General features: G+C 38.8%; 2 protein-coding genes and 1 long non-coding RNA gene across 6 annotated transcripts in view; 1 reads left to right on the forward strand and 2 right to left on the reverse strand.

The window, feature by feature from the left end:
- Positions 1-2,458, reverse strand: part of braf (B-Raf proto-oncogene, serine/threonine kinase) — a 51,479-nt gene extending 49,021 nt beyond the window's left edge. Inside the window, exon 1 of one of the 2 annotated variants that reach the window (XM_032588840.1) lies at positions 2,151-2,458. In XM_032588840.1, the coding sequence (XP_032444731.1) occupies positions 2,151-2,306 (156 nt within the window). In that variant the 5' untranslated portion in view covers positions 2,307-2,458. The remainder of the gene's footprint in view (positions 1-2,150) is intronic. The other variant, XM_032588839.1, reaches the window with a different exon arrangement.
- A 758-nt stretch (positions 2,459-3,216) lies between these two features.
- LOC116736411 (uncharacterized) lies at positions 3,217-4,265 on the forward strand. Of its 2 annotated transcripts, XR_004342554.1 has the most exons (4): positions 3,217-3,587; positions 3,712-3,849; positions 3,981-4,050; positions 4,148-4,265. It is a non-coding gene; the product is annotated as an uncharacterized LOC116736411 (long non-coding RNA). The 2 variants fall into 2 exon arrangements; XR_004342553.1 differs by lacking the exon at positions 3,217-3,587 and having other exon boundaries at positions 3,602-3,849.
- Positions 4,266-5,275: 1,010 nt separating this feature from the next.
- Positions 5,276-23,783, reverse strand: mrps33 (mitochondrial ribosomal protein S33). 2 transcript variants are annotated; one of them, XM_032589694.1, is made up of 3 exons: positions 23,685-23,783; positions 22,247-22,463; positions 5,276-5,771 (listed from the first exon to the last, which is right to left on the reverse strand). In XM_032589694.1, exons 2-3 carry the CDS (start codon positions 22,459-22,461, stop codon positions 5,666-5,668), a joined length of 321 nt encoding a protein of 106 aa, XP_032445585.1. In that variant the 5' UTR covers positions 22,462-22,463; positions 23,685-23,783; the 3' UTR covers positions 5,276-5,665. The 2 variants fall into 2 exon arrangements, with proteins under 2 accessions (XP_032445585.1, XP_032445584.1); XM_032589693.1 differs by having other exon boundaries at positions 23,619-23,780.
- Positions 23,784-24,481: the final 698 nt, after the last annotated feature.

Raw genomic sequence — 24,481 nt, forward strand, 5'->3', positions numbered from 1 at the left:
CATCAGCTACAGAGCTGGAGCGCAGCCTGCTGTGATCAGTCTATCTCCACTCCACCTGTATCCACCACACACAGCGACCACCAGGCAGCAGCAAAGGGAGAAAGGCTATAGTACACCATGCACAATGCCAGTCAATGTTAATCAACAATTCCTTGGTGGAAGTCAGGGCATTGCGCAACACAAATAATTATCTTACCGGAATACATGGCACCAAATAGTAAAAAAGCATTTAACAAAGTTTCGCGGCAGATCATTTGCCTTGGGGAATTTTAATAATGGAGGTACTCGAATCATTTGAAGAATCGTTACAGTCCTAATTCACTGACTTTTCTGTGGATTGAATCTCCAAATAATTTGTGAAAAAAAATTCACCCAAATTCTTTTGTACATCATATCTAAGCCCTAGTCCACACGTAGACGGATATCTGGAAAAATTAACACATTTTCATGTTTTTTGGGGGTTTTTGCCTTTTATTTATATAAATATTCTATTTTATATCAGCAAAAAATAATTGTAGAAACTCAGACCAAAGTGAAGATTTGAGAAAACCCCACTTTGGTTTTAAAGTGTTTGTGTGTGTGAATGGGAAAATGCAGGTTTAGGGTCCCACATGTTACAGTCAACATTACACCTGTACTCTGCAACAAATAATTCAACAATATATCCACATACTTGCTTTGACATGATTTCCAGCTGACATTGTCTTGCACAAACTTCATATTCATATGCTACTTAAAAGTAATTCAACCTATATGTTCACATAAATTAACTTCCTGGAGGACGGACAGAGATAATAAGTTTTATGAAGACCCAGCTATACACATAGAAGGTATTCCAAAGATACTCCAAAGAAAATGTGACTTAGAAAGCTGAAATACCAAGAAACAACACTATTTGATATGTTATTGGCTAGGGTTTTATAAAGCAGTCAATTCAGAAGCATCATTCATGTCCCTTGGCACTGACATTTCCACACCCCAAAGTGTGGAAATGAGGAAGACTGGAGACATTAGCTTCTGAAATTGTGCCAAGACAGTTTCGACAGTGCATAATGCATTAAATGTATTGAAATGTATTAATGCATTTCAAGATATATTTGCTGTTTGAACTATTAAATAGGCACTTATCAGGGTTTCAGGTATTCAGCTTTAAGTGGGCAGTAGTAGTCACCAACCCCTACATGAGGTCTCCTCACCTCTAGTTTGCAAACATAATATGGTGAGGGACAGCTGGAGAGTTCTCATTTTTTTAATAAGTAGCTGATTTTATGGTTGTGAGAATTTTGAGTTCCAGTGATTTTGTTGCTTAAAATTTTTTTTGTTCATGCAGGACCAGTGATTTTGGAATGGATTGAGCTTCAGAGCACTCAGACAACTTTTGAGAGTTTCTAAAAAAAAAATAACTAGGACAGAGTTGGGACAGGGAAATTAGGATAATGAAATAGAATGCTATACTTCATAGATTTTATTATGAAATAGGGTGCATCCATGGTGTACTTCCATGTATCACGGTATTTGCAGTGCAAGTGATGAGCGCAGGCCTGGTAAACAGTGTATTTCTGTGTCAGCTGGGATAGGAAGGCTAGAGTAGGGGAAAACAATTGTTTTTGGAACGCAGCAAATGCTGCCAACCACAAATACCAGAAGCACGATTTCAGCTTCATCTCCCTCATCATTATGAACATCATCATCCCCATCATCGGTCCTCCGGGGTGCAAAGCCAGAGTTCATATGTATAAAATCAAACTTTACTCGCACAATGTACAAAGCGCACTAATTGCGTATATATGTTGCAACAACGGTGGTAGGTGCTCGTTTTCTTGGCACCAGACTGGAGGTGCTGCAGTGAGCTTGGGAAAGCAAGCAAGCAGCGATTGGAAGAAAACAGGCCCCAAATAAACACAGGCTCCTTCAAATAAAACCTCCTCTCCTGCTGCATCTTCCTGCTCAAAAAAAAGCCTGAAAGGGACTAAAATGGACCGTCGAAGTTGGGTTCATGGTCCCGCAACCAGCGTTGCATCCCCTTCCGCCGTCTCCCACACCCTCCCCCGGTGTGCGTTCCAGCCGGTGTTTCCTGAACGCTTCCATCCAATTAGCTCCGTTCGGAGCAAGCTAAGTCTCGCTGCCCCCGCCGCCGATGCAGCGCTTACCTCTTCCTCCTGCGGACCTCCGGGAATCCCCGAGGAGCACGAAGAGTCCAAACCTGGGCCCAGCTCCTCCAGGCCGCTCTCCCTTCCCGGCTCCCGCTCCGTGGCGTCTCCGTTGAAGACGGGCGGTGGAGACTCGGCGCTGCTCAACGCCGCCATTTTAAACTGCGAGAAGCTGAGTGGAAAATAATAGAGGAAAAGGCAGGCTGGTGCTGAGGACAGGAGGGGGAGACAGAGACTCAGGACGAGACGACGGGGTTCTCTCCGGTCCACCTGACCACCAGACCGTCAGTTCAACTGATCTCATACGGTTCATTTCATGACAACTTATTCAAATGATATGATACATTCAAAATAAAGTAATCTAAAAAGTTGCATTAATGGCGACAGCTCAAATGATTAAAAATCACCAAATCTTTTCAAACTTTTCAAGTTCAACAGATTAAAAATCTATAATCAGCCCACACTTCTGTATTATATGTTTTATTATTGATTTAATATTATAGTCCTAAATGTCATAATTGCATTAACTGTCGAAATAAAATCATAATTGTCAGAAATAAAGGTTTGGAAACATCAGTCTGCATGGAACTATCTGTGTTTTACACTGAAATAGATTACTTAGAAAATATATGTTTAAATAATATTCTATATATGTTAAAGAAATGAATATATTTTTTAAATAATATACTTTATTACATAAAATAGAATATTGTGGATCGCAGTCTAAAAATATCCTATCTGCATGGTAGTAGGACTTGATTACGTTGTGCCACGTAATTGTGGCACTGCACAAACGTGTGCCCCTTTGCGCAGCTACTTATGTATATGTGATTGTATACACATCTTGATCACCTTAAAACAATCAAACTTGTTTGGAGTTAATCTGCTGATCCAACCCCGTTTTCTTTTTCAGTCAGAATGAAATGACCGCATATGCATTCCATGGCTCCGGTGCACAGACCGATGCATTACATCTTTATGAGACAAAAACTGAGGAAAAGTACTATTTACGTTCGAGTGAGGTTTTCACATCCTTTTACTTTTATTTTCTTTATTTTGCGTGCATGTTAGCTTATTGTCTGAGGATAAATGCGGTTCAGTTTAATCATTTACGTTAAAACAATAAAATATTAAAATCATGAAAAAACATCAGGTTTGAAACTTCTTGGTTTAAATAACATCGAATGTAGTTAGATTTCAGTGTATTTAAGTGAGTTTTGACGCTTTGAAATTTGATATTGTCCACAGAAAAAGTTTTCTTGGCTGCTGCAGATTTTCATGCCAGCGAAGAAGTGTTTACTCAAACTTTGGCACAAAGTAAATTTTTATGCATGCCGACTTGTGACCTCCACATCGTCTTCATAGAGAAAGGCTTTTTTTTTTTCTTTCTTTTTTTTTAAACTGAGCAGCTGGCCACATTTTTAACAGCAAAACCTGGTGTGTTTCCAACACTAAGCGCTTAATAAACATGATTTGATTAAAAAAATAATTGGACAGTATTTATTCCTCTTGTTAATCTACCATTTCTCTTTCATACATTATATTCATTGTTATCTTTCAGGGCTCTGTGATGGACAGGTGACCTGTCCAGGGTGAACCCCGCCTCTCATCTGATGACTGCTGGAGATGGGCACCACCAGCCCCAATCACCACCCTGCAAGGATCAGCATGTTCAGATCATGGATGGAAAGATTTTAAGGTAGATTGTCTCCCTTTAAGTCCACACTTAAAACAGCTTCATAGTCAATGCCAACATCATCTGACTTTATGATATTGCTGACTATTTTTTCCACTTCAAAGAAGTCACCCAGAAATGTTTTTTCACTCCAGGCATCCGGTCCCAATCATCATCAGTTCTAATGATGCCACATACATAGAGAGTCCACAACCTCTTAAAATTGTAAGTCGTACTTTTTTCTTTGCTGTTTTTCTGTACTCTTTAAAATACAAAAACTTTCTCTGTTTAATTGCTCTATTGTTTTATTCTTTTTTTGTAGGTTTCTGTAAAGTGCAGTGGTCCAGTGAATGGGAATGTTCTGTTGTTGATCCTCACTATTATCAAGGCTCTCTCTACTTTTAATTCAACATTATGCGAGTAAAAATGGCTAATTTGAACAGCGTCTGCTATCTTCACCTTCTTGGTTGTTCTTCGTTTTATGGTGCGTTTCAAAAAAACTGAAAGTGTGCCATACTACCACCATCTGGTCTGGAGTGTGAACTGGAGCTCATACTATTCACTAATAGATCTTACATTATACATCTGAAAATGGATTGGGTAAAAACAGCTTCCGTGTTTTAGTTAAAAAGCTGAAAACAACAGATCATATTCGGAAAGATGTAGAACTAAAGATACCTGCTACATTTAGTGTTAAGGACAAGTTTTGTTGTTGAACCTCTGTCACTAAAGTGTAAGTGTTTGATATTTTGAGGTATGAACACAGTATTTACTTTGTTAAACAACATTACATCAAGTATAAATTTTATTATTTTTTATTCTTTGCCATTTTAACAAAAACAGTAAAAGATTATTAGGGCACCTAAAAAGGCATACTTTATTAGCCCAAAATATACACTGATATGTCATTTAAAACATACTGAAAATAATATTTTAAAGTAAGCATTAAGTGAATTTTAAAAAATTCTATTTTGAGCATATATATTAAAATATCTAAGATATTTTAAATATATTTAAAATCTTTTAAATATACACTTGCGCAAGTGTATATTTACACTTGGGCAAATACATATTTTGTTCACTTAAAGTATACTTTTATCTAATAGATTTCTTAAAAAGTGTATTTTGGTACAATTATATTTAAGTATGTTTAAAGTTATAATGTCAATTGGTACAAGCATTATACTTGTATATTTACAAGCATTATACTTGTATATTTATAGGTAGAACACTTAATACTTAGTATACTTAAAATATACTTATACAAACGTAAGTATATTTGAAATACATGTATACTAAAGTATTTTTTCTTTTTGACTAGGGTAGGTTTGCTATAAAATGACCTTTTGTGGTTCACTCTTCCTGTGGAGTGTGCCAATTACTGTCTCTTAGACATCTGACAAGTCAGCACTCTTGACAATCCAGTAAGCAAGGGCACAGAATTTATGAATCTTTTTTTAGTAATTTTATTAAATAATTTTCTGAAACACTGAATTATGGGGTTTTGTTACAAGCCATAATAAAAAAAGTAAAAAGGCTTAATTATTTGCACAATAATTCTGATTTAATTCACATGGAAGAAAAGCATATTTTTTTCCCCCAAAAAGTGGAAATCTTTACATCTCGTCAAAACAGTCTGCATAAAACATGGCTTTGCAATTTTCATGTAATATGTCATTGGATTTATCATAGAAGCTGTTTAACAGAACAAAGTCTGTAATAAAATGAGTGAGCAATTAAAAATGTTTATTTTGAAAAAATGATCAATGTTGATCAACGTTACATGAAGAACAAAAGTCTCCTTCCTGCAGGAGTAAAAAAGATTTTACTTTATTTCACTTTATTTTTTTTTGCTCGCCCTCTTTCCTTCTCCTTTCTTAGGGGTTCCTTTTCCTCGAAGTTTCCTCAGGCGGCGCATCTCCTCTTTGAAGTCCTCATGCTCATCTCTGAAAAGAAAACAAGCCTTCTAAATGAAGTTATTGCATCCACAGCTCACTTTACTACTGTCAGAATATCTTAATGCTCAGTCACATCCCAACAGTATGAGATCAAAATGTTAAAATATTGTTCTGTTAAAAAATCAGTTTATTCCCTCTAATTTAACTAATTTCAGTACATTACAAGTAATTTTAATGTACTTCTAACATATATTAAAAGTACATAAAAAGTACTTTTAAAACCTCCTATGTGGTGAAAGAAGAGTTTTTGTGGTGTTCCTGTGTCACCACAAAAACGAAATCTTCGAAGGTTTACTACAGTACTCTTGAGGTCATTGTAAACCTAATCAAAAGTATCAATCTATTTTTTTTATTTAGGCACAGAAGTCCACTGTTCTCCAAAATGTTCTCCTTTTTGGGCCTCCACTCCAGACAATCATTTGCTACCCCAATGATTTGAAAAATTCCAAAAGCACTAGCCAACTTCCATATCAAGACCATGGCCTCGGATTTTGAGGCACTGATCCTTATTCCAGGCATTTCAAACTTGACTGTGAACCGGTCCAGTCAAAGCTCTAGATCACGACATGATAAAGTCAGTAGAACCACATCATCCCCAAAAAGCAGAGATGTGATCCTAAGGCCACCAAAACAGATACTCTCAACACGTTGGCTGCACCTAGAAATTCTGTACATAAAAGTAACGAGCAGATTCAGTGACAAAGGGCAGCCTTGGCAGGGTCCAACTCTCACTGGAAATGAGTCAGACTTACTGCCGGCAATACAGACCAGACTCTGACATCTGATATGGCCCAACAGGCCATATCAAAGTGCCTAATACCCCATACTCCTGGAGCACCCCTCACAAAGCCCCCCGAGGAGGAGTTTGAAATGTCAAACTCCTCCTCCAAGTCCACAAAGCACATGTAGACTGGTTGGGCAAACTCCCACGCACCCTGCTGGAGACATCCTGTCCATTGTTCCACTAACAGGATGAAAACCACATTGCTCTTCCTGAATCAACAGTTCAACTGTCCGACAAGTCCTCCCCAAATAGACCCCAGACTAGACCTTGCAGCTTATGAGTGTGACCCCTCTGTAGTTGGAGCACACTCTGCAGTGCCCCTTTTTGAATAAGAGGACCACCACCCCAGTCTGCCAATTTAGGAAAACTGCCCCGGATGTCCAAGCAATATTGCAGTTGCATCAACCAACACAACCCTACAACATCCGGAGCCTTAAGGAACTTAATTTTATTTCCTCTACACGTCAAGTGACTGCTGTTTCTATGTGACAGCAGCAGCTGATTGCCGTGACAGAAATGTAAACAATGGTGGGAGGAAAGAGATGCACATTTTGTTTCTGGAAAAATGGGAGCTATTTTAAGTTTCTGTCACCAAGTCCGATTATTATAAGCAGTTTTGGGTTTGTTTTTTCTAAAGGTGCTTGCAAATTTTATGAGTCGCGGCATGCGCGTTTTTGAACGTGAAGTTGCTAATTTGGGTTTTGAAATAGGCAGAGACACATCACATAACAAGCCCCAGAATTTGTCTGACAGCCAGTTAGTTTTAGTCAGACTCTCCCCGTCCATCATTTCCCGGATGATCCGTTCTGCTGTGTCTTTGTTAATGTCAAGTTAATAAATTTGCTGTGAACGACATTTAGCTTCATGTTGCACTCCAGAAAACTGCAAACATCGAGACTAATATGAACAGTGCAATAAACGTGAAAACAACCACAAATGAACGAGTCCGTAATCATTCATATTAAGATAAGTGTCACTAATCTGTGTAGCGAGACATCTGAGTTGTGGAGCCGCAGGAGGGCTGCTATGAGCTGTGCTGTGACAGCAAACGCAGGGCTGTAACGCAGAACCTGGAGGCTGGGGCAGGGAGGGGGGACTCTAAAATCCTTCTAAGAGTTTTCCAGATAATAGTGGAACACAAAAAAACATGCAAAAATTACTAATGTTTTTTTTTTTTTGCACTGTTGTAACCATTAAACAATCTCCCCTTCAGTTCAACCTTGTAAGTGGAGACACAGTTGATGTTACCATTATATAATAACTTGCAATAAAGTATTGGCAAAGCTCAATGTAATTTTCAGAGGTGGCGGAACATTATTGTCAACAGCTGCTGACAAAGTAACTAAGAAAGTTACTTTAAATGTGCCAGCGCCTTATAGCCCGGTGCGGCTTATATAGAATAGAATATACCTTATTGATCCCCAAGGGGAAATTGCTTATTTGTTGAAAGCTACTCCAGCTTAGGTAATAAAGTTTGTAAAATATATATATACCTAAGTGTAATAAGTTCAAAATGATTAGATATAAACAAATAAATAAATAACAAGCAATCACATGCAATATATTAATCAATAAATAACCTTTAAATGAGCGCAGAAAATTTTTTAATCAATTAGCACAGACTTGGGCATTGTAAAGCCTGATGGCAACAGGCAGAAATTACTTTCTGTGGCGCTCTGTGGTTCACTTTGGCAAAATGAGTCTCTGGCTGAAGGTGCTCCTGTATCCAGCCAGCACGTCATGGAGTGGATGAGACTCGTTGTCCAAGATGGCCTGCATCTTGGACAGGATCCTTCTTTCTGACACCACTGTCAGAAAATCCAGCTCCACTCCAACGCCGTTACTGGCCTTCTGGATCAGTTTGTTCAGTATGTTGGTGTCCTCCACCTTCAGCTTGCTGCCCCAGCACACCACAGCATACAGGATGGGACTGGCAACCACAGAGTCATAAAACATCCTGTGCAAAGTCTGGGAGATGTTTAATGACCTCTATATATGTACGTTTCCAGTTTTTTTACAAACTTTGAGGGTGCGCTCTATAGTCCGGAAAATATGGCAAGTTATTTTTTCAAGGAGTAATCACTAATTCAAATAAAGTTTTCAAAATTTTTTCAAAGTAACTATGTCCTCACTGCCTACTACAGACAGTGCTGATACTATACTGTTCCCCCCTCCTGAGACGCTGGATGATGGACCAGAATTGCCTCGAAGCCATGTGGAAGTCTTCTCTATAACCTCTCCGAACTCCTCCTATGCCTGAGTTTTTGCCTTAGCAGCCACGAGAGCTGCATGCCGCTTGTACTGCCGGTACCCATTAGCCAGGGCCAGGACAAGCCTCCATAAGGCCCTCAGCAAAATCTGGTTTTGGGGCCCTCTATCTCTGCTAACAATGTGGATTGCTGCAATCAAACGATTAGATCATTCTCACACCTACTATAAACTTATTGCATCTCTGACAGTATTGTTTACATTATATCTTATATGCATGTATAATATACATTTATAGGCCAGCCGATTTGTTGGCCAGTCAATTTATGGGCATTGATTTCCTTAATTTTGGGAGATCAGTTATCGGTCGATACTTACATGTGAAGCCCATCTTATCCCCTGATCCTATGTTCCTCAGCAAGATAAGATAAGGTTTAAATAACAGCTTCTGTCCTCTTCTGCTCTGCAGTGAGAGGTTTGACTAACAGACCGGCCCACCAGGTCATGTCTGCACGTTTAACAATATTCACCCCACTGTGGCAAACTCAGTGACTTTCTTGCTATATTTATATATTTCAGACAAAAAAAACTTGGTACAAACAACATATCGCCAACTACAGCTTAGAGTAGCTCTGTGGAATCTTATTATTGATGTTCTTGTTCACTTCAACAAGCTCATTGATTTATTAATATAGTAATCATGTAGCCTGATGTAGAAACGTTTTGCTGGACAATGTCAAACATTGAGAAGTTTTAATTATTGTTATCTAACTTTATCAAATATGCTTTTTGAAGTAAAAAAACAAACAAAACTCAAATATACAGAGCCAACCATCAATCAACTCATTGAAAGTCAAAACTCAGTTTCACACAAACTCAAAGACACTAGCATAAATGTTCGGACCGTTCAAGGTTGCTATCAAGCGCAATTTTTTTGACAAACATTACATTACCAAGATGCATGAAAATATACCTTTATCTTGGCTTTTTTCTATTCCTCCTATTTCTTTTCTCTCTCCTTGAAGAATAAGTCCTTTTCTGCGACATTGTTTTGCAGTAACACGTTTCTGACGTCGGGCCACTTTTTTCAGTAACGAGTAATCTAATGCGTTGCCATTTCAAATCCAGTAGTCAGATTACAGTTATTTATCGAAACCACTTTGCGTTGCTGTGTGTTACTATTTTCTTTTGAATTTTATTTTCTCTACGCGTCTTGGGGAGTGACCACCGTTTCTATGTGACGGTATCAGCAGCGACAGAAATGTAAACAATGGAAGGAGATGCGCATTTTGTTGCTGGAAAAACAGAAACTATTTTGAGTTTCGGTCACCAAGTCAGATTATTATAAGCGGCTTTGGGCTTGTTTTTTTTTCTAAAGTCGCTAGCAAATTTAACGAGTTGCGCTTTTGGGCTTGTTTTTGAACATGAAGTTACTTATTTGGGCTTGGAAATAAGCAGACACAAGCCTGAGAATGTGTCTGATATCCAGTTAGTTTTAGTCAGGCCTTCCAGGTCCATCTTTTCCCGGATGATCCGTCCCGCTGTGTCTTTGTTAATGTCAAGGTAATATACTTGCTGTGAATTATGTCGAGCTTCGCGTTGGGCTCCTGAAAAACTGCAAACATCGAGACTAATATGAACAGTGCAATAAAACAGCCACGAATGTACGAATCCGTAAAGTTGTGCAACTAAACAGCATTATAATCATTAATATTAAGTTAAGTGTCAAATCTGTGCAGCGAGACGTCTGAGTTGTGGAGCCACAGGAGGAGCGCTGTGTGCTGCACTGATGCCAAATGCAGGGCCGTAACGCAGAACCTGGAGGCTGGGGTGGGGTGGGGGTCTAATATAGTACTTAAAGTATTCCAGACAATAGTGGACCACACAAAAACATGCAAAAATAACTCAAGTATTTTTCGTACTGTTGTAACCATTAAACAACCTCCCCTTGAGTTCAACCGTATAAGGGGAGGTTATCACAGTATGATGAATCTGCACATTTTAGTTAAAATCATAGACTTGTTTTTGTTTTTGCTGTTCCTCATTGTCAAACTCACAGCTGAAGGGTTTCTGTATCTTATGTTTTCTCCTACATATAATGTTGTTTTTAAGTTATTTAAGTGCCCAAAGGTCTGTATTATTATTATTATTATTATTGTTGTTGTTTTCATTTATAATAATATTATATAATATTTGATGATTATAAGAATCATCAAATAAATATGCCATTTATAACTGCTAAGTATGTAAATCTGTGTTCAAAACAGATAAATCATATTTGGTAAATTAGAATATGTATAAAAGTAGTGATTTGAGGCACTTCTGGCATTCCATACCCCGTATAAGTGGAGACACAGTTGATGTTACCATTGTAAAATAACTTGTAATTAAGTATAGACCTTTTTCACGGCAACCGGAAGGCGCATCTTAAAGGGCTGCGGCACTTCCATTTTGGTAACTGTAATTCGAGTACCCTGAAAAATGTCTCTCCTCCTCTGGTCCTTTTCATCATCATTACTTAATTTGCCAGCACTTTCTTTCATTGATGAGGAGGAAATCGCAGCGGCGAATTTGCCCACCAACAAACGTGTGAAAGGAAACAAGTTCTTCCACGAAGAATATATCCACAGCTATCAAGGTAAGAAAAGACATAGCTTAGCGAGCTAACCGCTAGCTACAAGATATGAACTACACAAACATCGTAATGAAGCCTAACTTAGTTTGCTAAATTACGTGGAATATTGGAGACAGACATAGTTTAAACTTTTCAAGTGTATTTTGACATTCTGAAATGTATTTGCCAGTACAGTTTGTGAATAACAGCATGCTAGAACTTAGTTATGAGATACTAGATGAAGTTTGATGTTGAAACTATGCTTTACTTCTGCATGCCCGTAGTGTCAAATATTGTCGAGGGACAGGTAGTTGTCAGAGCTCGATGCTTCAGATCCATGAAGAAAAATGAGGAACCACACAGGCTGCAGGTTTGAAACAGTCAGAAAGCCGGTTGGCTCTTGTTCGTTAGTTCGAGTTCCTGTTCGTATTTGACAGCTGAAGAACTTTCACGTACGACTTCTGGATTACTCAGAGCTTATTCTAACATCTTCCTGTTCAGTGGTTACTATTTGTTTTCTGTTTCGGTTGAAACTGTCTGTATTTTTTTTCTACTGTTGTTGAAACTTACCTTCAAACTAGAATCTACTACTTGTTTAAAGCTAAACATGCTATACGTATTGATGTATATATGTGTTGCTAAAACACTTGTCTATTTTAAATATCACTGGGTGTTGGAAAAGAAAAGGCTGAATTATTGATTATTCCTGTAGCTGTGCAGCTGGTAAAGGTTTTTGCAATCATGTAGTTGCACTTCTTTACCAGACTGCACACTACTCCCAACTCCAGCTGCCAACTGTTCCTCCTGCACAAGTGATTTATAAAGATGGCACAGACCAAGAACACAGGTAAGAAAAAAGAGTGGAACATTATTGTGTGTTTGTTTATTTTTACTGTATATATTTGACCTTTTGCACGGGAGCTGCAATGGAAATTTCGTTGAATTCTGTTCAATGACAATAAATGCTATCTATCTATCTATCTATCTATCTATCTATCTATCTATCTATCTATCTATCTATCTATCTATCTATCTTTGTCCTAGGGTATGTGATATCCTACCATATACTAAATATACTACATATACTAAATTACATATACTGTCATATATATGATCTTAAAATAACAGTACTATAGTTATGTACACAATTTATTCCTCCTTTGATTGTGTCGCGCAGCCATTTAGGTTCCTTTCCCGCTTGTATTTTATAATTGCCGTATAAAATATGTTGCGATCTCAATATTACTTGTGTCAAATATAATTTTTCTCATAATTTGTTTGGAAAATGTCTTTTTTCTAGGCAGTGAAAAAAATACAGGCTCAACTGCTGTCAATTAGTTTTATTTGCAAGTTGGGTAAAAATCTAAACTGTGCCAAATCAGTCCCATTATGTCCTAACAAATTGCTCACGCATCCCTTTATTTGTTCTTTAGTTTGACATCTTTCTGTGTATTTCTTGTAAGGGGATACATCCTGAACCTGGTGGTGCGGAAGCCCAAAGCTATGGGGAAAAGATATCTGCACTCCACACTTTACAGAGCTTAAACAGGTATAAATTCTGGTTTATTTTTTGTACCTATGTTTCCTTTGTCAAAACTTATTATGATTATTAGCGACTGTCAAACAAAGTCGCCGAGCAGCTGAATAGGGGAATCCTTGTTGACGCGCCAGCTGATCAAAAACGGCATTCCAGGATGCAGTTAAGATGGTTTTATTTTGTCATATTGTCAATATCCAAGAACAGTGTCCAAAAGAACATTAAAACCGGATCCACAGGTTTAAACAGTGATCAAGGACAGAAAACCATATTAGCATAAGGCAGTCAGCAAAAAAATAAACCTCCCCATCACCCACTCACTAAAGTCACTAGGTCCGCAACAGGTGATCTACAATCACTAATAACACCACGTGATCCCGCCCCTCACCTATCCACAACATTCCGGCCCCTAATTATTACATCATTACACAGTAATAATTACTCATACAACACCATAACCTAAGATATACACTACATAGAAACACACATTGAGACAACACATTCAAAAGTCCATAAAAGTCATTTTCAAATAGTCAAACAGTCATTTTCTCCTTTTTCTTCAAAATAGTCCATCCATAGTCAGTCAGTCATAGGCCAGAGGCTCCCAGCACTTAGCCTAAATATAGTCAGTCTGCGATGTACAGTTGTGGTAAAGTCAAGTCAAAGGGTCATGTCAAGAGTTGAGTTAAGTCAAATGTGTTGTCTTCATTGGTCGGAAGTCTCCTGAAGAAGGCATATCTTAGTGATGGGTCTGCATAAGTGGCTGGTTGGGGTCTTAATCCAGACCTGACGTACAAGTCCATTTTTGTCTGGCATAGTTTCTGTGATTCTGCCTATGATCCAGGAACCACGAGGTGCCGAGTCCTCTATTATAAGGACCACATCTCCAGGAACAAAGTTGCGTCTAATCTTCATCCACTTTTGGCGCTGTTGAAGTTGAGGCAGATATTCTTTAATCCATCTCTTCCAGAACAGATTAGATATGTATTGGACCTGTCTCCGTCGTTTCCGTGCATAAACATCATCTTTCTGGAATAAACCTGGTGGTAAGCTTGGGTTAGCCTTGAGTAAGAGAAGATGGTTCGGTGTTAGAGCTTCCAGATCATTTGGATCAGCGGATTCCAATGTGATAGGTCTACTGTTGAGGATTGACTCCACTTCACAGAGAGCAGTTTGAAGTCCTTCCTCGTCCAAATGCTGTGTCTGCAAGGTGGAAGTAAGAGCTTTTCTGATGGAACGAATCAATCTCTCCCATGCTCCCATGGTGCGATCCAGCTGGAGGATTGAAGATCCACTTCATCCCTTTCAGTGACAGCACGTCGGAGATCTTTTCCTGATTCCAATCTTTGATAGCTCGTCTCAGTTCGCGCTCTGCGCCCACAAAGTTGGTACCATTATCGGACCGCAGCTCTTGTACTTGGCCTCTCCTTGCAATGAAACGTTGTAAGGCGTTAATGAAAGAGTCTGTGTCAAGAGATGAGGCAACCTCAATGTGTACTGCTCTGATCGCCAAACATGTGACGATAACTCCATATTTTTTCACAAGACTTCTCCCACGCTTCACTTCAAATGGACCAAAATAGTCCACTCCAACAAAACTAAAGGGGGGGGTTTCAGGGGTTACTCTGCTTTCAGGAAAATCTATCTTGAATTGTTGCTTCCATAGGTAATCCAGTGTAACAGCAGAAATTCTGTTCATGGTGACAGTTGACAGACCACTCGTTCTTTCCCAACATTCTCGGTCAATCGGCCCATTCACTGTCCAGCCGAGCACAGTTTTAATGGCGAAAGGTCCTTCACCTTCGCTCCTAATGACCTCTAAAGGTTCTAGAGCTCTGGGCATGCTCATGCCAATCAAAAGCTCCACCTGTGCTTTGATCTCTGGCAAATGAACGCGCTTCAAGTGTGGCCAGATATCCAGATCTTGTTGCTTTGGGATGTTACTCAGGTCTACAGGCATTTTGTGCTGAGTAAAGAGGTCGGGCATGTCATAATACATGTCGCTGTCCAATCCAGCAATTTCAAGTTCAGGTACAATGAAGCTGTCCACAACTTTCTCTTGTCCCATGGTGCGCAAGAGAATCTTTGTTTTTCTTCCAATGAGATTCAGCTTATCCAAAAGACCCACTGTACAAAAGGATGCTGAACTCCCTTGGTCCAAAAAGGCATATGTTTCCAATATCCGTTGACCTTTCTTTGATTTCACCTTGACTGGCACGATGGCAAGCTTGCAGTCCTGTTCACTGGCCCCAGTAAGACCACTAGTCTGAACTGTGTGAAGAGATTTCACTGCTTCAGCATCAAATTGAACTTCATTCTTCTTCTTGTTATAAATATGGAGTATGCTTGCATGTCTGAAACCACAAATTTTACATGAAAGGCGATTTCTGCATTCTTTGCTGATGTGCCCTGTACACAGGCAACCAAAACAGACGCCGTTTCTTCTAAGAAATAAAATCTTCTCATTATGAGGTTTCTTTTCAAGCAGAGAGCATAACTCCAGTTTGTGTCCACCTCTGCAAAACAAACAAATCTTCACATCAGTCTGATGGTCTTGATTATTTATCTCAACAGCAGAGATAGTGATGCCAAAGCTATTTCCTGTAGTTCTTGGGCAAGAAAAATGTTTCCCTCCATCTGTACTCTTGGCTGATAAATTTATTGATGGAGCATCAATTAAGTTTCCAAAGACAGGATCTGTAATAATTTTGACTTGATGCTCAATAAAGAAAACAATGTCAATAAATGTTGCTCTTCGATGCTGCTTCTCGAGGATGTCACATGCTACTGTTCGCCATTTATCTTTTAATTTATATGGCAATCTTTTAATCACAGCAAGCATATTAGCAGGTGTGTTTAATTCAGAAAGATCCTGAATGTCCTCCATCGCATTACAACACCCACGTAAGAAAGGTCAAAAGGTTGAATTTCTCTTTTGGGTAGTGAAGAGAGACTTTGTTGATGAACCAACATACAAGTTAATTCATTTTGTTTCTCCATAATGGATAACAGATTTTTCATTAGTTGCTGATTGAGCAGCTTGCTGCAGAGGCATATTCGATATTGTTCTGCTTACAGGATGAGAAGGTCCAAGAAGAGGTGCAAACTTCTTCTTTGTCACCTTTTGTTGTACTGTTTTTATTTGAAGCTCTGCATTTTCATTAACTGTATTTCTCTTTGTCTGTGGAACAAAAGTATTAGCATTAAGAGTTTCAACAGCATTTCTTTTTGTTTTAAAATAGGATTCCATTCCATTAGATTTCCGTGAAACTGAGCTTTGTACTGCAGATCCAATTTTCAGCACATTCACTTTTGCAGCAGTTGCAGCTATTTCTGCTTCAAGTTGAAGCTGTTCTTTCCTTTTCCTAAGTTGCTCCTCTTGTTCTTCAATAGCATGTTTTTCTTTGAGCATATTTTGACGTGTGAGTAAAGCAGCCATTTCAGCTTCTGCCCTGAGACGTGCAGATGAAGTTGATGATACTTTGGAGCTTGACTTGCTTCCTTGATTTGAAACACTGTCTGATGGCAACACATCATCTTGAATGTCATGCTGGAGATTAGCAGATAACTGAGGCTCCACTTGTTCTTGAACCTCCACTTCTTTTCCTAATGGAGTTTCCTGTGACCGTAACATGTCAGAGGATGACCTGCTTGAGCATTTATTTGTTTCAGAAAGCCATATTTCAACATCCTCAATAAATCCTTTGTTGTATTTAGTGATACTTGAAAACCATGTATTTTGTTTATCTTTCTCATCAAGCGGAATTAAAGACAGCAAAGATTCATGCAATATAATGACCTCTTGAAACAGGTGTTAACTCATCCAGTAGTGATTTTACTTGTGAATAATTTTTATCATCTTTCATTAGCTCTTTAAGGGATGATATTACACCTTTCATTTTCTTTACACACTTTTTCCGCTCTGTTTGGACCGTTTCAATTTTATTTGCGAGAGCTTTCTCAGTGAGAACGATCGCTCTTTTATCCTTTTCAGGTTTCTCAACAGCTGATACAGCAGACAATCCACTCATTTTAATCCAAAATAGAGGAAACTTACAGGCAACAGCGACTTCTTAAACTTTATTGAACGCACGCAGAGCCACAACACACACTCGCACCCCAAAATGCCGCAGCCGCAGAGCAAAACGTAGCGGGGAGGGTGTCACAACAACAGCTCCACATGGCAGAACCAAACTGCGTTAAAAGAGCAATACGCAGCACCAATCATTCAGGTTGAATACCACTGTCGTCTTCTACTTCTTTGTCAAACGATCCTCTTTCGTAGGTATAGCGGCTGTGGTGTGTGGGCTCGAGTTGGCGTCCAGCTGTGCGAGAAAACTGCGTTGTCGTTTTTTTTTGCTGACAAATATTAGCGACTGTCAAACAAAGTCGCCGAGCAGCTGAATAGGGGAATCCTTGTTGACGCGCCAGCTGATCAAAAACGCCATTCCAGGATGCAGTTAAGATGGTTTTATTTTGTCATATTGTCAATATCCAAGAACAGTGTCCAAAAGAACATTAAAACCGGATCCGCAGGTTTAAACAGTGATCAAGGACAGAAAACCATATTAGCATAAGGCGGTCAGCAAAAAGTAAACCTCCCCCATCACCCACTCACTAAAGTCACTAGGTCCGCAACAGGTGATCTACAATCACTAATAACACCACGTGATCCCGCCCCTCACCTATCCACAACAATGATTATTATGATTTTGTCTCTGATGTTTGTAATACCACTTCCAGATCCTGACATTCTGGCATCAGGAGAAAAACTACGCCAGCTGGAGTCCCAACCACTTACCGCTCTTGTCCTAGATGTTCTTTCAAATTTGGAGCTGGTTCCATCCAAATTTGGGCCTGTGCCACACGGCTCACCAATGTCTTATCAGTGCCCACCTGAGAAGTCCTCTGGCAGCATCATTTTGCACCACATGGCTCCAGACTTCCCTTCTCTTCTTTTGATGCTGCATAGTCTTCCGAATATGTGTTTTGTGCCCACACTCGGTCAACTTATGCATCTTCAGCCTCTGCAAGTGTCACTGGAAATGTCTTATGAAATAGAGGCCAGAACAAGAGAGCAGTCCAGATGTCCTGCATGGGTACAACTTTGACAACCAAGACTCACTGCTAGCCGTTTCCGTGATGCTTGCAGAAGAAGTCTGCTGCCACGGCACTGGCATCTCGGATGATCAGGGGGTCAAACTGCCGCCATAAAGTGTGGTCTGCAGATGGAGTCTGAGGTGCTCGAAAACTATGCTGAGATGTTGAGGGTCAACGTGCTCCCTGTGGGATTCATTGTTCGTCCTGACACATCATATCTTGGTGCAACTCCAGATGGCAAGGTGAATGACCCATCAGAATCCCCCCCATTTGAGGTAAAAAGCAGAATGAAGAATGATGTGTCTCAGGTTGCTTACCTCAAGGTTCAGGATGGCCATGCTGTTTTGAGGCAGGGTCAGCTGGCAATCAGCGGATTGGAATGGTGCGACTTTGTCACGGACACGCTAACAACAATAACGGTTGAGCGGGTGTGGCATGATGAGTCTTTCATTGATCAAATGAAATCTAAACTGGACTTATTTTATTTCAACACCTTCATTGATGTGTTCATGTCAATGCAATAAGAATTATAAACCTAATTATAACTTACCCTTTTGTTGCTTTGTATTTCAAATATCTAATCTCAAGCTGTGTAAATAGTTGTTACTCATGAAACTTATACAGATGTGCAAATTTCTTTAAAAGGAAGTTGCATAATTTACAAAAATTTGTTTTCTTCACTGCAGTTGTCTTGTAACCTGTGTTTAAAAAATGCTTCTTCTTAAGTATTTGCAACTATTGTTGTTTAGATTTGATATATATTAATTTGCAGCATGATTTAAATCAGTGTATAGTGTACAATTATAAGATATGAAATAGTTAAGGGTTTTTTGTTTTTATTAGATATTGTAAATTGTACTTGATTTGTTTTCCTTGCAATTCAACTCAAACAAGAAAATACAAAATGAATAGTACAGTATGCTGCTCAAGTGTGTTTTAATTGAATTTTTTTTTAAAGTCTAGACATTTAAATAACTTTTTACATAGCACTACAACAATTAACATACAGAAATAATTTAGTCTGCAACACAAAATGGGCCTTGATAATTTGCCAAAACACAACAGTTGTGCTAGATTTGATTGATAGTTCCTATTAAAGTGAGAGGCACCAGCAAATCCCAGATGTGGTAGCACTTTACTCTAGCAATTGCTCGCTCTACAATGATCCACAGTCGAGCAATGGTCTGGGTCTCCTCTGTCTCTTTCTTGCTGAACTGGTCAGTATGCCTAAATGGAGGAATGATGAGTTTGGCTCCAACTTCATGAAGGAGGTCTTGAATGAGGAAGCCATTATCTGAAATGACTTCATCTCCCAGCTCAAGCAGAGGAAGGATTCCACTGACCTTTGTTATTTCTTATTTCAGCCCTTTCAGAGTGGTGTGGTTCTTGTAGGCAGAGAATGTTTCAGACTGTAAGGTGAGGGATGATGGCGTTTCCAGAGCAACTTCTGTGCAGTCCAAGAAGACACGGACATTTGAAGAGAACTTCAGAAATCTCTGAGGCATACTGACTTTTATCTTCTCACGACTAATCCACAGGTTGATGGAAGAGAACACAATGAAGAGGTAGTTGGCCCAAGTGCTGGTCACTCGGCTGACAGTAGCTATGCTGACTTGAAACATGTCAGCAATGAGCTGCTCCTTCATGCCCACTGCTACCCTGAATGAGTACATAAGGAACTCATCAATCAGAGGCATGCAGCGGGCAGGGCTGGCTTCAGCACATGCTTCCTCTCCTTGGAGAGGTGGAGAGAGAGCAAGCATTTCTGTGCTCTGGTCCAGTACACAAGGCGTGATGCAGAGGGTGCAAAGGACTCCCAGAAGATCCGGAACACACTCTCAGATGGAAATTTGGTGAAGAATTGGATCTGGTCATCAGAGGCACAGTAGCGGCTAAAAAGTGTGGCAGACAAATCCACTTTTTGAAGTCTAGCCTCCAACTCCTTGATATAACCTAGAGCTTCATCAAGTGCACCTGTAAAACCACAAAATAAAATAGCATAACATACAGTTAGCAAGAAGTTTTAATTATATAAATGTAACATTACTTCTGTGAAGATCAATACATGTTGTGAGTTGGAGCATGTATGTATATACATGATCTCTCCACAAAATTGTTATACATAACTACCACATAATCTCATAAAAATGATTTCATTATTATGTGAACATAATAATAAACAAATTATTAAAGTAATAGTTATATTTGACTGAAATTATCTTACATGGCAAATGTATACAATGTACTATCTTAAGTTGACGTTTACCTGCGGGTGGATGTGCCCCATAATCATGGTCCGCAGTAGCATCTTCAGCCTGGCTAGCTTTCTGAGAGAGGAAAAACTGCCGTTTCTTAGCCCTCTCGAAGGCAGACTCTTTGGTTGTTGGTGCAGTGAAGTTATTCCAGGCAAAAAGGGAAGGAACAGCTCCACTTCTAAGGCGGCTGGTGGTCGATCTGCTAACAAAATCCTCCAGTGTGAAGTGGCGGCTACATACGAAAGTGCTCCCTGTCTTTATGCAAAAGTCGGGACCTTCATCTCTTCGGATCGCGTGGATCCACTGCCTCCGTTGGTCTGGGTCCGTCGGGAACGCATGACAGGACAGATACGGCTGTTTTCTTGCCCCACATGAACAACCAGGGACTGAACAAAAACAACTGCGCCGAGACTGAGCCATTTTCCTAGCCTTTTAATGCTAACGCTACAGCCACCGGACGTTGTCGAACCCCACATTCGCTTTAAAACCCGGAAGCGTGAAAAAGGTCTATTGGTAAAATGTAATTTAACAGGTGGTGGAGCGTTGTTGTTAGCAGCTGCTGAAAGTAACTAAAAAGTTACTTTTAATTTTTAAGTAACTTAGTTACTTTCCAAATCAAGTAATCAGTAATCTAACTAAGTTACTTTAAGTTACTTTTTCAAAGTAAAAGTGGCCCTGGGGCCCTAAGCGGCTGCTTAGTTTGCTTTGCCTTGGGCCGGAGCCAACTCACCACCAAGTAGTGGTCAGTTGACAGCTCTGCACCTTTATTCACCCAAGTGTCCAAGACATGTGGCTGGAGATCCAATGAGATGACAACAAAGTTGATCATTGAACAGTGGCCTCTCCCCACCAGAGAGGCTGCAGTTATTCATTTTCCCTCTATGCACACAACGCTGGAAGGAAAAAGATTAATCTTTTACATGCCATGGATAGCTGTGCTGCTGAGGTAAAACAATTCTGTTAACTAAATGAAACTTGGAGATGTACTGTAGGTATTATTTAGTGCTATTCACCACATCAAAAAGAAAAATAACAGAGAAAATTCATTATCATTCTCACTTTCTGAGTCGGCTATGAGTCTGTTGTCATAGCAACAGACTCATTGCCATAGCAAGTGACAACAATGCCACTATATGAAAAAAAAAAACAATGCCACTATATGTTTCAGGATTCAACACTAAAAACACTCAAACATTTCCCACAGAAAGAACAGAACATTTGGTCAGTTGCAACATTATGTTTTTAGGCTTGATGTTTATTTTGTGATCATTAATAAGTGATAGAGTGCGCATGCGCCAATGTGTATGCAGCCTGTTGCGGTAACTCCTCTTGTCTTTTCCTTTTTAAATTTTTTTGATTTATTATTTTGCAACATTAATTCTTTTTTGCACTTTACTAGAAGCTTATTGTCAACAACGTTGACTAAGAGAGTTACAATCTTTATCTTCGCACAATTGCTGCAGTTGAATCATTCAGTAGAATGCAAAAAATAAGAAAATGAATAAAAATCAGAATTGAGCATCAAGACCTGCTGTGTGAACGAAGCCCGAGTCTCACTGCAAGGATTCAGTGCCTATATTGTTAGAACACACCAATGTTTTTATCCACATTTTTGGAACAAACCACTTTTTTCACATTTCCTGTTATTAAGTATGGTATGCTGTCACACTCAAAGGCAGGTCTGATCTGTGATTTAATTCATCACTACTGTTAGAGATTTTTTGGTATTATCATTTTATTCTTTATCAACTACCAAGAGCAACAGATGATTCAAACCCAACAAAAAACACAGATGATATTGAGCACCAAATTGTTCACATTCTAGATCTACCGTATTTCAGATCTTTCCTGCCAACAGCCATCACCATCTACAATAACTCTTTGAAAAATTAGAATTAACATGAGTTAAAACAACATCATTTTTCCTTTGGGATCAATAAAGTATTTTTGAATTGAATTGACTACCTGAACAGTCCCATGAACCGGAGCTTCTGGGTCATGGCGTAGTAAACCTTGTGATGAGGATACCATTCATACACCTCCTTCCTCTTGGCCAGTGGAGGTTCTTGGAACAGCTGGATCACCTTCATTGATTTAGAGTCTGTGGGGCGGACAACCTCTCCAAAGATTCTGGAGCTCAGTCTTGCCATGCGCACCGCGTAGCTGGAGAAACCGGCCATAACTAGGAGAAAAAAGTAGGACAAATTTACCAAATATGCAAACTGTACATCCATGGTTTTAGGTTAAAATTAAATTTAACACGGAGCAGAGCATTTGGCCTTTAAAGGAAAATAAAAACAAATGTTCTGACTTTTCACAAGTCAGCAGTCTGTATAAAAGCAGAACCCCCAAAAACTACATGTCAGTCAGCAGTGAGAAATAAAACCGAATCTGCCATCTCTATTCACTAACTTAACAGATGCTAATGCTTGAAAACATTGATACTGATTCCCATGGCTTAGGGTTTATCAAAAACCTCAACATTACAGAAGAAAATAACAAAAGGCTGACTTTACAATGAAAACTGAGGTGATGAGCTATCCCGCTAAATCTACAGGAATTTATGCTGTGAGGAAGACAGAATTTGTTGTACACATAAATAGCATATTAGAGCTGTACAATACAGTTGAAACCAGACATTTACAGAAAGGTACATCCACATTTTCCTCACTGTCTGAAGTTAAGCCAGACAAAACAACAAAACTGTTTTATAGTAAATCTTCTTGTTGGATTTACTGGCGGTTGGCAACAAACTTTTAGTAGCATTACCGCCACTTACTGGTATGGAGTGTGGTTCGTGATTGTAGTTAGAATCACATACAATATTTGCATTTGCTGAAAGCAACAATGAGAGAATATGTCAAAGATTTGTTAATGTCTTCAGAATCATAAGTTTATATACATTTCCTAAGTATTTGGTAGAATCGCCTTTAAACTATATTACTTGGGTCAAACATTTTTTCATGTGATAATAATCGCTCTGTATTAATAAATAAATACATGTGTGGCATATTCTTTTTCTCATTATTTTGGGATTTAGCAAATGGAAATTTATTTTGTTTTAGTTTTCGTTTGTTTTGCTGATATTGAAAAGGGGTCCCGATAAGTCCCCGCTGTTAGCTGATCTGACAACAGTGGATCTCAAACACCGCCTGATAAATACCATCCGACTCCTCGGATAATTTATAGCTGACTGAGCTCCACTACGACAGTTTACGTGTCTATCATGTGTCACATGTGCTAGCTTATTGATACGCAGTCATGTTTCCGTTACGCTCTTTGTTTACCGACTGTTACAACTTCTACAGTTTTTAATCAGCTGTTAAACCTTACCTACCTGAACCTGTGGCGGGTGAGGCTGGTAAAACCCTACGGTCTCATTATCTTAACTCTGTTAGCTTACTTTGACTGTTCCAACCTTCACAACAAGCTCCACCGAATCATACTTCCTCCTTTGATGTTCTTCTTCGTCTTCTTGTTGGATTTACTGGCGGTTGGCAACAAACTTTTAGTAGCATTACCGCCACTTACTGGTATGGAGTGTGGTTCGTGATGGTCTCTCTCTCTCTCTCTTTTAGATAGAGATAGATAGATAGATAGATAGATAGATAGATCTATCTATATATATATAGATATATCTATATATCTATATATATATAGATAGATAGATAGATAGATAGATCTATATAGATAGATAGATCTATATAGATAGATCTATCTATCTATCTATATATATATCTATATATATATATGTATATATATATAGATATATATATATATATAGATATAGATATAGATATATTGCAACACCCATTTCTCTATTTCAATAATAACCTCTTGTAATTTCTTTACAATGAAATCTACATTTTTTTCCTCTTTTCCAAACAGCTCCATCATCTGCAAAAAGTGAACAACCCATTTCTTTTCCAGTATCTTTAAATACATCATTTATTATAATTGAGAACAGTAAAGGACTTATAATACTCCCTTGCGGAGTTCCATTTTCTACTATATATTTTCCTGAGATCACCTCACCAATTCTAACTTGTATTTTCCTATTTGTTAAAAAGTCTTTAATCCATTTAAATATTTTCCCTATACTGCCCAACGTGTATAATTTAATTAATAATCCCTCAACCAACATCATATCATACGCTTTTTCTATATCAAAAAAAATGCCACTACACTTCCTTTATTTAC

Source organism: Xiphophorus hellerii, chromosome 17, assembly GCF_003331165.1.
Source record: "Xiphophorus hellerii strain 12219 chromosome 17, Xiphophorus_hellerii-4.1, whole genome shotgun sequence".
Classification (NCBI taxonomy): Eukaryota; Metazoa; Chordata; class Actinopteri; order Cyprinodontiformes; family Poeciliidae; genus Xiphophorus; species Xiphophorus hellerii.

Excerpts from the sequence above, each read along its gene's own strand:
- mrps33 (XM_032589694.1), bottom strand. The coding sequence starts at position 22,461 with ATGGCCGGTTTCTCCAGCTACGCGGTGCGCATGGCAAGACTGAGCTCC. Across the intron at positions 5,772-22,246 it reads CGGTTCATGGGACTGTTCAG|AGATGAGCATGAGGACTTCA; the intron begins GTAGTCAATTCA and ends TTTTCTTTTCAG.